Source organism: Ursus americanus, chromosome 14 (assembly GCF_024610735.1).
Source record: "Ursus americanus isolate L20-20 chromosome 14, mUrsAme1.1.p, whole genome shotgun sequence".
Taxonomy (NCBI): Eukaryota; Metazoa; Chordata; class Mammalia; order Carnivora; family Ursidae; genus Ursus; species Ursus americanus.
This window is the reverse complement of record NC_142140.1, coordinates 64,332,959-64,346,763: the sequence shown is the minus strand read 5'-3', so window position 1 is coordinate 64,346,763 and position 13,805 is coordinate 64,332,959. Positions and strand designations below refer to the sequence as shown.

The 13,805-nt window shown below is 49.2% G+C and overlaps 1 protein-coding gene across 1 annotated transcript; it reads left to right on the top strand.

The window, feature by feature from the left end:
• Positions 1 to 664: 664 nt before the first annotated feature.
• GSG1L2 (GSG1 like 2) lies at positions 665 to 13,676 on the top strand. Its single transcript, XM_045797204.2, has 5 exons — positions 665 to 974; positions 7,188 to 7,235; positions 8,259 to 8,411; positions 10,229 to 10,340; positions 13,415 to 13,676. Exons 1-5 carry the CDS (start codon positions 665 to 667, stop codon positions 13,674 to 13,676), a joined length of 885 nt encoding a protein of 294 aa, XP_045653160.2.
• Positions 13,677 to 13,805: the final 129 nt, after the last annotated feature.

Genomic DNA, 13,805 nt, shown 5'->3' with positions numbered 1-13,805 from the left:
AACCCGAGTGTCTGTGGACAGGTGAATGCATACACGAAATGTGGTCTATCCGCACAGCGAGATGCTACTGAGCGTTAAAAGGGAATTTGACACCTGCTGCAACACGGGTGAGCCTTAAGGACATTACGCTGAGTGAAATAAGCCAGTTGCAGAGACAATACCGCATGACCCCACTCACGGGAGGTCCCAGGAGCGGCCACATTCATAGGGACAGGAAACAGAATGGCAGGTGCCTGGGTTGGGGATGGGGAGTGAGTGTTCACCGGGGCAGAGCTCCGGTGTCCTAAGACGAAGAGGTCTCGGGATGGGATGTGCAATCATGCGAGAGTAAAAAATGGTCACCAGGGTAAATTTTGTCTTCTGCCTATTTTACCTCAGGTTGAAAAAGACAAAAACAGAAAGCCAACCCCCTCCTACTCACCCACTCCCTGGGAGGACTGAAGGGCCAGCTCTGCTGATGGGAACTCTGTGCTTTCTCCTGTTGTGGCTTCTCCAGCCACAGGTGACACATGGATGCCACACGCTGGGGGGCACCCAGGATCCCCCGGGGGGATGTGAGAGAAGCCTGTAAGGGTGCCAGATGGCAGGGCTGAGAGGGGCGGGTAGCATGCGGGGGCAGGGAGGGGCCCGCTGCTCATCCTGACTCCGCACACCTCCTCCAGCCATGGACAGGGCCAGGCGGCAGCTGGTGCTGACCGTCCTCCCCGTCTGCCTCGCCCTGGCCTTCTCCCTCACCGCCCTGGGCAGCAGCCACTGGTGCGAGGGGACCCGGAAGGTGGCAAAGCCTCTGTGCCTGGACGAGCCGGGCAGGCTCCAGTGCATTCACTTCAGCGGGGGCCACGGCAGCGGTGGCAGGAGGGACAACGGGAGCCAGGCTGTCCAGTACTTCTGGGAGACAGGGGATGACAAGTTCCTCCAGTGCAGGTTCCACGTGGGGCTCTGGCAGTCCTGTGAGGAGAGCCTCGGCAGCGCAGGTGAGCACGGCCGCAGGGGATGGGGGTGGGTGACAGGTACAGGGAGCTCTGGAGCTGGGCCGCCTGGCTTTGAGTCCCAGCTCGGCCACTGACTGCCTCTGTGGCCACTGACTGCCTCTGTGTCCTTGGGCAAGCTTCTTCACCCCTCTACGCCTGTTTTCTCGGCTGTAAGATAGGAACGGTCGCGGGACTCGTGACCAGGGGTTATTATAAAGATTAAACGACAGTGCCCGCTGCTTTTACCATTTGCTACTGTCGCCCAGTCCCTAGAGGACCCGAAGCGGACCCATCCGTCTCTAAACCGTGTCCTCGCACTTTTAAGGGGGTCTTGGAATGTCAGGTTCTCTTAGAAAACTGACTTTTATCATCATCGGTGGGAAGGGAACCCCCTCTGTGGAGCGCCCACCAGAAGTAAGAATCCTTAACAAGTTAGACCTTTGTCTCTGGAAACCCTTTGAAATAGTCCTGCAAAGTAGATATGATTTCCTCAGCTCACAAAGGAGGAAAGCGAGGCTCAGAGTTTCAGGTCACAAGGCTGGTAAGCCCAACCCCTTGCTCCCCTGGTGATTAAGACACACACCAAAGTCAGAGAAACATGACCCAGGGTACAGCAAAGCCCTCTGGAAAGAGGGCACTCAGAGCCGCACGGAATGAATTTGCTAGAAGCCATTTCCTTGTTAAGCACAGGAAGAATGTGCTAGGAGAATGGAGGGATTGAAGGGCGAGTGAGCCACCGTGGTGAGAACTGAGATGAAACTAAAACAAGGACAAATATGATAATGGTTATCACAAAGACTGACCTATGACAGCTCTGGGCATGGCGAAGTCTTCATAAAGGAGGTGGCTTCCCCAGACCTCCAAGCAGGACTGTGATTTTAATAGATAGAGATTAGGGCTGAGGCTCTTCGAGGCAGACAGGCCGGAGCGAGCAAAGGTCTGAGACAGGACGGTTCCGGTATTTGCACTGGAACACAAGGCAGGTGCACGTGGAAGCCTCATTACGGAAGAATTTAATTCACACGGCTCTTTAGTGTCACCTGAGGCAGCTTCTCCCCTCCGGCAACACAAGGTCACGGTCTCTCCAGGACAAGGAACTGAGCAAGACAATGTTCCCTGGAAAGAAAAACCTAAAGAAAATTAGAAGCATCACTGTTTGTAATGTTAGGGGAGGTTGGGCTGCAGTGGAACCTGAAACCGAGGGCAGGAATTAGAAAATTAGACAGTTGGGAGCTGCTTCCCCAATGACCAGGGAACTGGGAAAAGGGCTCTGCAGGGACTGGCCTTGAGGGAAGGCTGGGGACTGGAAGCTTCATCTCTTAAATGATGTCAAAGCTACCAGCTTCAGGCAGGACTGGAAGCAGGTGCAAACCATCTCCCAGCGTATGGCGCGTGCTTGACCTATTCACGCAAACACTATGAGATAGATGATAGAAACTGTCCCGAGCTTTCTGATAAAAAACTATTACGGGGTCCCAGGAGGGGGCCTTCTCGAACTAAAACAGGGGACAACGGCTGTGTGAGGGTCTCTCAGGCTTACACACACTTACACACACATACACACACACACACACACGCATATACTCACACACACTGCCTTCTCATGGATCACACCACTGAAAGGTTTTTAAATATATTGTCAGGAACACAGGCTGAATTCTAAGGAGGGCTGAGGTTCTCAGTGATTCACGCGCTAAGCCAGGTAGAAACAGAGTGTCATTCTTGACCCCTTTCTCATTTATACTTGATGCCATGCCAGAAAGAGACTTTAACAAGCGCCTCGCTGGGCTTTCTCAAAGATGACGCCCCCCCCAAGATGCCTTTTGAGGTGCTCTTTGTAAAATTAAATAAAAAGTGTCAATTGTCAAAAAAATTGGAAAATGTTGCATATTACATTTTCTTCTTGAAAATTCACAGTGCACGTTGACGTCTTAAAATTTCCAAGAAGCCTCACAATAAAGAAGACCATTTACTGTTTATTACATATCCCAGTATTTCCCAAAATTAGTTGACCACAGAGAAAAAGACTGTTCGGAGGAACATTCTTTGTGAAAGTCTTACCTAAAACAACGGATGTATTTTATAGATGGGAAAACCGAGTTCTAGAGGCAGAAGTGCCCCCCCTTGAAGACTGAACAGTTAGATACTGGTAGAGTAAGACACAGAGCTCCGATTTCTTAACCCAGACTCCCCGTTTCCCCTTCCCCCCATAAGCCCAAAACTTAACTGAAGGGCAATTATCTTATAACTGCCAACGAATACATTTGTGTCCATCAAGCCAAAAAACCTTTGCTCGCATTTTAATATGTTTCCTAAGATAGTAAGGTTGTCCAGGTAAACCACAGTCCCTAAATATTGTCATCCCTTTATTAAGAACCAAGAAGAGGACATCTACTCCAGAACACCTTTTTTTTTCCCCTTAAGAGAAATGTGATCACCTCCCCATGTTATAAGATGCCCCCAGACCAAAACGTTTAGACTTCCGTTTTTATTAAATAATAACCAAAGTAGGGGCGCCTGGGTGGCACAGCAGTTAAGCGTCTGCCTTCAGCTCAGGGCGTGATCCCGGCGTTATGGTATCGAGCCCCACATCAGGCTCCTCCGCTATGAGCCTGCTTCTTCCTCTCCCACTCCCCCTGCTTGTGTTCCCTCTCTCGCTGGCTGTCTCTATCTCTGTCAAATAAATAAAATCTTTAAAAAATAATAATAATAATAACCAAAGTAATAGCAAACATACAAGAGAATAAAACAGAAGATAGTCATCACAGGTCGAAAACCAATGCCCACAGAAGGTGGCGAGAGAAGCAAAGGGAGCAAGGCCATCGGGGAATGCCAATGACCTTGAAACCTTATCTTCAGCTAAAGGGGGCAGCCCCTTCCTCAGCTCAGCTTTATAGCCATGGGGACTTAGGCGCTCAGTCTTGTCAGATCCTCTGATTTTTCAAGGCAAGTAAGATATTTGGATTTCCACGTGAAAATTCCCAGTTTTAAAATATCTTGAAGGGCCACGTGGGTGGCTCACTCGTTTGGACCCCTGACTCTTGGTTTCGGCTCAGGTCATGATCTTACAGTCCTGGGATCGAGCCCTGCATGGGGCTCCATGCTCAGCAGGCAGTCTGCTTCGGATTCTTTCTCTCTCTCTCTCTCTGCCCCTCCCCACCACTGCTTGATATCTCCCCCCCCCCAAATAAATAAATAATCTTAAAAGAAAAAAGTATCTTGAACACATTGCATCGGCCCCAGAAAGCACGTCTGCAGCAGAGTATAGCCTGGGGCCCCCAGTTAAAGATCACTCCAAACAAACATCTGCTCTTAAGTGTAATTTATCACAAGCGCCTGGGAGATTCGGGGTACATGAAAGAAAAGGCTTATAGCTGGAGGTGAACGGGAGGGCACCCAAACGGTGCTCGGTGAGAGGGTCAGAAGGGGCGCGGGCTGCTCAGGAGACCTGCCAGCAAGCGCTCCAGCCTGGAGAGGGAGCCCCTTAGTCCAGATAAGCCCAGGAGAGGGGCCTTGGGAAGCCCAACCACCCCCAGCTCTGCTGCTCTGAGAGGCCTCGTGGCTGTTTTCCTTCTGAATCAGCTTCATCTCCATCCCTGCAAAAGCTGACCCTCCAGGGGAGCCCTTGCCTGGAGTGCGATTTGGGGACGTCCCCTGCTCAAGCCACCTCTTCCTATCCCCGTGCCTGTTGCCCCAGTGCCTTTCAAGGGGGGCAATGCGTCTGATTCCACCGTTTGAAATGAAGACTCTGGGCGGAGACCATGCTTACACTGCGTTCTTTTCCTTAGGCGGTGCAATGAGTCCACAAAACATGCTGGTTTCCCATTCTTCACTGGTCGGCTAACCCCCCCCCCGCCAGAGGTCAAGGACAGAGGGGACTGGGCACCCCATGGGGGGCGGAAGTGGAGGGACGAGCAGACAGGGATGCAAGAGTCCAGCGCTGGGGACCTGGCTGTCGTGTCCCAAGCTGGCTTGTTGCCCCGCCTGGCTAGTGAACCCCTTGCCTCCGAGCTCTGTTAACGCCCGCCTCTCTGGCTTCATGGGATTTAGGAAGATTTTTCCTTTTAATCCCACTGGCTTCATTCAAAAGGAACACCATTTCTGAGGATTGAGATTAATCAAGGGGTCACTATGGCCTGACTCCACGCCCAGGCTGAACTCAGCCTTTCAGACCTTTGGTGAAGTCTCCTAATATCCTTGGCTGGCCTCCACTTTCTCTTTGCCCTGCCCCTGGCTCTGTACCTGGCCCCCCCTTTACTCCTGTGACAAAGGACAGGCTTGTTGGGAAGGCAACATAGACGAGGAGTCCCCCGAGCGTTATGTAGAAAGATAGCAGGTGGCCATACGCAAAAGGATACGGGGTCTCAGGTGGGAGAGCCCAGTTTCCGATTCTGACTCTACCAACCTGTCTGCGCCTGGCCTCCAAGTCTGTCGAAGGCTATGCGTACTCGCCTTTATGAATAATGTAACACTCAAAAAAAAAAAAAAAAAAGTCAGGCAGTTCACAGAACACTTTCACAACTTCTCATTGGAGGACTTGTATGATGCCCATTTCACAGATGAAGAGAGTGAGGTTTAGAGCACAAAGTTTCTCTGAGAGCAGCACAGGAGTATAGAGATGTGCCCCAATGTTGTGGGGGCCTCCTTGGTCGAACCAGGGGGACACAGACAAATTTGGGGGGCTGTGACCATAGCATCACAGCCGCTGCCCCCAAATCTCAGAATCCGTGAGGAAAACGGACCCATTGCCTCAATGCGAAGTTGACTTAATTAAAAAGCTGAAGAGGCCCCTGCGGCTTTAGATGGGCAGATGGGTCCCCGAGGCTGCCGTCCTCCAGGCTGTGTAAACGCCCTCCTATGCGACAGGTGAGGCCCTTCTGCATGTATCCCAGCAGGGCGGCTCAACCAAATGGCTGTATCATAAACCCAGGGTTTGCTCCTCTTCCTCCTATAACCCAGCAGAAGTGCCTTGCACACGTGCAAAGCAATGAGGCCCCAGGGCCCACGGAGTTTCGTGGGAACGAGCATGGCAAATCTTACGGTTCCCGGTTTTCAGACACGCACCGCTACAAGCACGCCCCTGCTTGTGCATACGGTCCTTCCTGCGGGAGCCTGATGGGGGAGAAGCTGAAGCCAAGGGAAGGGCTCTGTGTTCGGAGGACAGGTAGAGAAGGCTGGCCATGAAAGAAGAGGAACTTGGACTCAATGCAGATGGTCCTCCGAGGCAAAGCCCACCCTTCTGGAGCATGAACTAAGCCTGGGTGGGTTCTGCCTAGTCTCTGGTGCACATGCTGTCTTGCCACACTCCAGAAAGCACGATGGAATGCAAATAACTAAGTCACTCAGTAACAGATCTGAATCTGCTCCAATTCCTTTTTTTTTTTTTAAGATTTATTTATTTGAGAGAGAGAGAGAGCGAGAGCAAGCACAAGCAGGGGGAGGGGCAGAGGGAGAGGAGAGAGAGAGAATCCCAAGAAGGCTCCACGCTCAGCCTGGAGCCCAAGGCAGGGCTCCATCCCAAGACCCTGAGATCATGACCTGAGCCCAAATCAAGAGTTGGACCCATAACCAACTGAGCCACCCAGCCGCCCCTGCTCTAATTCATTTTTTTAAATCATTACAAACTTTGTTACTTTCCCTCTAACTGGAAACAAACTCCCTGGGGCTCATACGTAATGGATGCTGCTGGGGAAGTTGAGAACCCCCGATCTAAGGCTCACAGTATCAGTCCAGATGTAAAAAGCAGCCCCCAAATCCTAGTGGTTTAAGTCGACACGTTCGTTTCTAGTTTATTCTGTGTGGATTGCAAGGTCGGCAAGGGGTGAGTCCTCCCCACAGCCATTCAGGGACCCAGGCTGATGGAGACTCTGACTGGACGTGTGCCTCTGTGATCACAGACCCAATGGGGACAAGAACCATTGGACAGCCCATTGGCTCTTAAAGCCTCTGACCAGAAATGACCCACCTCACGGCAGCTCCCAGTTCACTGTCCAAAGAAAGTCATATGGCCAAGCCCGGACTCACGGGGATGGGGTGCGATTGAATCACACTCCTGTGGGGTGGGTGGGGGGCAGCACACGAACAATAAACCAGTCTGCCAGTCCCCCCAATCGTTGTTCACAATGACCCGGGATAGAGGGAAGGCACTCGAAAGACAGTCTGTCGCTAATTGTCCCAGCTCCTCCTGCTTACGCATATATTCTCCTTGTGTTCTAGGTGAAAAGTGTAGGAGTTTCCAGAGTGTAATACCAGCTGAAGAACAAGGTACCTCCCTGGTGTTCCGCCCACCAGCACGCCCCATAATCTGGATAATTTGTATTGTTTTTGTTGGGATAGGGGGAAAGATGAGGGTAATTTATGGTTTTCCCATGAAGTCAAATCCCAAAGCTAGAACCGTGGGGTCTTTGCATGTGCCTGGAAAATTTTGCTGGGGGTGGGGGGTGGGAAGCCCCGACGGGTAGTGTTTGCTGTTTCCCAGGGTAGGAATACTCCTGCCGTGGCTCATTGCAAGCTACCAGTGCACGGTTGATGCTGTGCTGAGCTCCGGCCACCACTGCCTACAGTACCGTGTCTCCGTAACACTCACCAAATCCGCGATGACTTTCTCAGTATCCGTTTCCTCAGCTGGAATAAAGGTTTTGTGAAGGCATGAATCATGCCTGTTTCATCACTACTGGGTCCCCAGCATCTAGCTTGCTCTGTTGGAGGACTTCCAGGAACATTAGCTTCCCTCCCTGTCCCCGTGGTCCATTTGCCTCCATCTCCAACACAGTTCCTCGGAGCCGCAGGCGGGGTCCGCTCCAAAGGGCAAAGAATTGGCTCACATAGACACAAATAAGGTTTTGGGATCTCGAACCAGGGCTCTTAAACTCTCAGACGTCTCTGCCTTCTAAGTGTGTGTATCGTCTTTAAAAAGACAAAGAAAAAGTCTTCTGGTGAAATGTAAACAACGCATTAGGTTTTGAGCTGGGGAAGAGAGACCCCCAGCATCTCTCATGTCTTCGCATCAGACTCTTATTCTGTGTTTTTCCCTCCCAGCGAAGGACAATATTTACACAATCCTCTCTCAACCCCAAGGAGCCCTCTATCACTGCCAACTTTCTAGATTCAACAGACGTAGCTGTGGGGTTTTTTTGTTTTTTGGGTTTTTTTACCCCTTGGCATTTGTTTTTTTATTTTTTATTATTTTTGTTTGTTTTAGAAGCGAACTAAATCAAAGGGCTCGACGTGGCGGGACTTCTGAATTTTTTAATGCTCAGCGTCTCTGTCACCCTCACATTTTGGCAGGTGTTCTATGGTTGTCCATTGGGGCCGAGATCTTGAATATCCTTCTGCTGTTGACAAGCGCCGTCCTCCTGGGCTCCAGAGTGAGTTATCACGCCTCGGGGTTCCACTGGCTCAAGGTGGACGCGTCCGTGGCCATTCTGACGGTGCTCGCAGGTACCTGCCCACAGCAGTGTTGAGACAGGCTGAGTCCCCACCCTGCCCCAGCGGGAGGGACTGAGCTTCAGGCTGGCTGTCCCCATCGTCCAAGTGCAGGCTGGCTCTTTTCTGTCGATGGCCGGCTCATCAGGACAGCTGGCTGGTCTACCGGAGAAGTCACTGAGTTAACCCCATTGCGGGGAGAGCAATGATGCTTAGGTGACTGATGAAAAGAAAGGGGGTAGACATAGAGGATGGAGAATAAAACGTCTTACTGCGTCTTTATCACAACTCTGGGAAGGAGAGAGGCCGGCTCCGAGAACAGAAATTGCCTAATTTAGTAGGGCGGTTATGCATGGAATCCTGCCTGGGTTCACATCTCTGCTACCTCATGGCTGTGTGACCCCAGGCAAGGCACTCAACCTCTCTGAGCCAGCTCTCTTAAAAGACTATGGTGATGACCAGGTAAGAATGCGCCTAGTATGTAGTAAGAATGCAAGAAATGGTCACTTGCTGAAAATCTTTATTCAAGTTTGGTGTACATGTAAGAATGGAAAACTCCCTTTTTGGGGGGGTGGCGTCTTCTGTGTCCTCGAAGCAACTTTTAGAGAAACTTCATTTGGTCTCCTGAGTTGGCCTTTCCATCAAGAAAAGAACCCCGAACAGATGACTTCCTTCGCTTCTCTGTCCCGATACTCAAAGCTCTGTTAATAGTGCCTCAGTCCAGTTGGGAGCTCACTTCTGTGCTTCGTAAATGTCAGGTGTCTTTCCCAAGCCGTATCATCAGTGAATAGGATGATAAAATCCAATTTCTGGATCTTCCTAGCAAAGAAGCAGGCTATGGACTCTTGGAGACTCTTCCAAGGTCCTGGCATGCCCAAGGGCCCCCAATGTCAGGAGAGTAGGCTTCTTTCTGGATGTCTGATCACTTTCCACTGTGAGCAGGATGTCAGGTAGAATGTTTGAGAATTTACGTCACAAGGACTTTAGCCAGCCCTATTAACATATAAATAATCGCCCGCACTGATTAGAACTCATTTCTATTTGGGCCCCTGAAGCCATCCCTAACGGACCACCATTCGCCATACATTTTTAAATTAAAACACCATATGTGTAATCAGAGTCCCCGCAAAAGAAAGACAAAGCAATGAAACAACTAGGGTTTAAGAGTAAAATTCAAGAAAGCTTCCTTGAACAGAAGACCAAACTCTATATATAGAAAGCTTCCTCCAAGTGCCTGGAAAAACAGACACAGTGAATTCGAATCCTCAACGTGTCTTACCAAACGTATGGGAAAAAAAGTCTTCAGGGGTCTCCAGGAAAAAGGCCAAGACACTTACAAAGGAAAGAAAATCCCATTGGCAATGGATTTCTGTTCCTCCTGATTACTGCCATGGGAGTCTAGTGGGGCCAGAAACACTCAGATTTTTATCTGCAGTATCCCAGTGTTTAAGTGTTAGCAAACCATCCACATGAAAAAAAACAACATGACAGAACACTGTAGAATGTGGCATCAGGCCAAGTGTAGCTCAATGACCCCTCATCTGTGCTGGGAAAGAGAGAATGGAACATTGGAGCCTCTGAGCCTAGGGAGATCGGGCGTCATAGACTGGGGAGAGTTGGTCATGCGAGGAATGACATGGCCACTGTGTGTGAATTCATGACAATAAGGAATTAGTGTGATCGTGAAACATGAAGGCTGCTTGAAAGGCTCAAGGAGGGTGCCACTGGCTTTTTTACACCCAAGTCAGGTAAGGTAGAGAAACTCCGTTCCTAACCGTGGCTCGTAGAGAAACTCCATTCCTAACCATGGCTCATGGAGCTCTCCTTTGCAGGGCTCCTCAGCATGGTGGCTCACATTACGTACACCACCATTTTTCAAATCACTGTGAACCTCGGACCAGAAGATTGGAAGCCTCAGACGTGGGACTATGGCTGGTCCTACTGGTGAGTTGCTGGCCATGGTGCCCAAGTCCTGATGGGCCAGCCGGGATGCACAGAGGTTTTGAAGGACTACCGACCTTGGCCATTGTTCCGCCATCTGACTTTGGATGAATTTCTTAACCATTCTGTAGCCCCGCTCTCTCCTCCGTGAAGGGATGACACCTGTCTCATGCGTTCATAGGCATTTAAAGAGATTATGTTTGTAAAATCTTGGGCCCAGAGTCAAGTCCTCAAGCGATGGACACACTGATGGTATTCCATTATTAAACACAGCTTCAGGGGAAAGTCCTGAGTAATAATGCCTAGTAAATAATTCAGTGATGGGAGACCCAGCCCCTGTTTCTAATGGACAGACCAAGCCAGGACGTTAAAGTTCTGTCTCTTAATGGAAAGACTCAGCCATATAAGATCACAGGGGTTCTTTTTGATATGGATTTCCAGTGCACAGCTGTGGCTTTACACACACACACACACACACACACACACACACACACACATATGTTCATCTTGTGTAACAATCTCTTATGTTACTTTTCTCTTTGTAAAACAAAGTAACACACTCTAGGTTTACTCCCTCATCCTACCATTCTAGGGCTTGGTGAACATATCCCTGACACTGTAACCCACATCATTTATTTGATGTTGTACTCCTCTTAGTTTGTGTCCCAGCCCGAAGAAGTTATTTTTTTTACAAACATTTCTTTAGAGCATCGCACCATTCTCTCCACCTGCGTGTCACCTTAGTTGCCTCCTTCCAAACAGGTGTCGTCGTTTCTTAGGTGATGTCACCGGTGCTGCACCCGGTGGCGAACACAGCTGCACTAGAGCTCAGATCAGTGGCAGGTGGGCCACAACTATGGCCAATTTATGCTGTGGGTTGAAGTAGATCCCAGACGTCAACGGAATCTGTAGAAGTGTCTATGTGTTTCCTATATCACTTTGTTCCGTTTCCAATTGTAATTACTTAACTTTTAATCAAAGAAATAGATGCAAATCGTTTTTAAAAATCAAATAGTATTAAACAGGGGCACCTGGCTCGCTCTGTCAGTAGAGCATGCAACTCTTGATCTCGGGGTTGTGAGTTCAAGCCCCACGTTGGGTGTAGAGATTCCTTAAAAATAAAATCTTTTTAAAAATCCAGTAGCATAAACATAGCAATCTCTCAATTCTGTCTCTCCCTACCCTACTCGTCCAGCCCCACCAAAGTCTTCCGTCTTCCTCTCCACTCTGCTGTTCTGAGGCGTGCCACAGGGCTGCCACATGACACTTCCCTTTGCCACTCCTTTGTCCTGGAGAGCTGCTTCCTAGGTCCCATATCGTTATCTTACTTAGTTTGCATTCACATTTCATGGGAGCACATCCCCCAGTAGCTCTCTACAAAAGGTTTCAGTGAGGGAGAAATTATTTTATTTCTTGCATATTTGGAAAGGTACTTATTCGATGCTCTGTATTGGATTGATAATTTGGCAGAGTGTAGAATCCTTTGTTGAAAATCATTTTCCCTGAAAAATGTCAAGATGTAGTTCCATTTCTTTCTAGAACTTATGGCTTCTGGGAAGAGTTCCATACTCTTCTGATTCATGTTGCATTATGGGTAAGCTGGTGTTTTTTTACTTTTTTTTTTAAAGATTTTATTTATTCGACAGAGATAGAGACAGCCAGCGAGAGAGGGAACACAAGCAGGGGAGTGGGAGAGGAAGAAGCAGGCTCGTAGCGGAGGAGCCTGATGTGGGGCTCGATCCCATAACGCCAGGATCACGCCCTGAGCCGCAGGCAGACGCCTAACCGCTGTGCCACCCAGGCGCCCCTGTGTTTTTACTTTTTATTACCGGTGTTCAGAAATGTCAGGATAATGCACTTTGGAGGTGAAATCTTTCATTCACTTTCATTCTTCTTTCCTGTGCTTGATGGGCCCTTCAATCTGAATAGTCATGTGCTAGAACTCTAGGGATTTTTCTGGTATTATTTCATTGATTATTTCCATTCCTTGGCTTTCTGTTCTCTTTAGAAACTTCTTCATAGTTCAATATTCAGAGTCTCGGATTAATCTTCTAGATATCATTGCATCCCTCACATTTTCTAGCTCCTTCTTCTTGTAATCCTTTCTGACAATATTCCTCTCTTTGTCATCTAACCTTCCTATTGAATTCTTATTTTGGATCTTACTTGAATTTCCGAAAGGTCTTTCTTGTTTTCCAGTTGCTCCTTTTTCATATATCCTGATCTTGCTTTGTTCCCACAGCATCTTCTGATATCTTCCTATCGCTAGGGATCAAAGGGTTTTCTTCTGGTTGCTGTTTTCTTCTGTTCCTTGTGCTATCTCTTTTCTCTAAGTCCTCCCCGCCTTTTTTTCTGTTTATTGTCGGACCTTTCCGCTAGCCGTTGGTATCCTTGATGTCGAGTCATATTGAGGGATGATTGGAAACGCTGGAGTGGGTTTAGAACTTAGCTATGGGTAGGTTTCTTTGTAGGTCATCGGATAAGGAGACTTCTTTGTTACCTAGGAATTTCACCCCTGAAAACACAAGTGCCAGCTGGCTGAGGTTCTTTCTCAGCAAACATTCTGCTGGGTTCTGTGGAAGGTGAACAGTGTAGACCATCATCTCAGCATGCAGCAGGCTTCCAGAAGGTAGGGATAGAAAGTAACAACACCAACGCCATGCCCTGGGTTAGAGCCAACCACCGCCACAACAAAATATGTTAGCAGACACCATGCAGAGTACTTCCCATGCATTAGTTCATTGAATTACTCACAACTACCCTGTGTGCAGTGTTACTATTAGTCAAGTTTTGCAGATGAGGAACCTGATACAGAGAGGTGAAGTCACCAGCCCAAGGACCCACAGCTCTTAAGAGACGGGTGCAAACCCACAGTGCTAACTTAGCACAATGACTCCGAAGTCCGTTCTCTTAACCACCTGGCTATGACAACACTATTGGCTGGTCTCTGAAACTTGTGATCCAAAGTTTAGGTCCAAATGGGGTGGAACAAGGAGCTGGTTTTTCACCAGACTGACCCCAGCAGGAAATTCTGGAACCACAGCCCTCTACTTCTTAACCGTGCCTTTTGTTGACAGCCTCGCGTGGGGTTCCTTTGCCCTCTGCATGGCTGTGTCGGTCATGGCCGTGAACAGATACACAGCAGCCCGCCTGGAGTTCATGGACAAACAGAAGTTACAGGAGGGCAGTCGGCACTCTCAATGCAACTTCCCGAAACCCAAGGCTTTGGAAAATGTTCGGGAAACAGAAGCTGCTCTCAGCCTTGCCAGACATGCCCTCCTCGTGAGTGTATCTGAGCACCTGCCACCAAGTGCCCCAGGCAAAGTGTCCATGTGCTAGCCAGTGCTTATGGCCACAAAATCTGCACGGGCAGGCAAGCCAGGGACTTCTGTCCACAATGAACATCTCTGGGGTGGACTTCAGAAGGCTTGTGGTCCAGATAAACCTTCTACCCACCATCTTACCCTT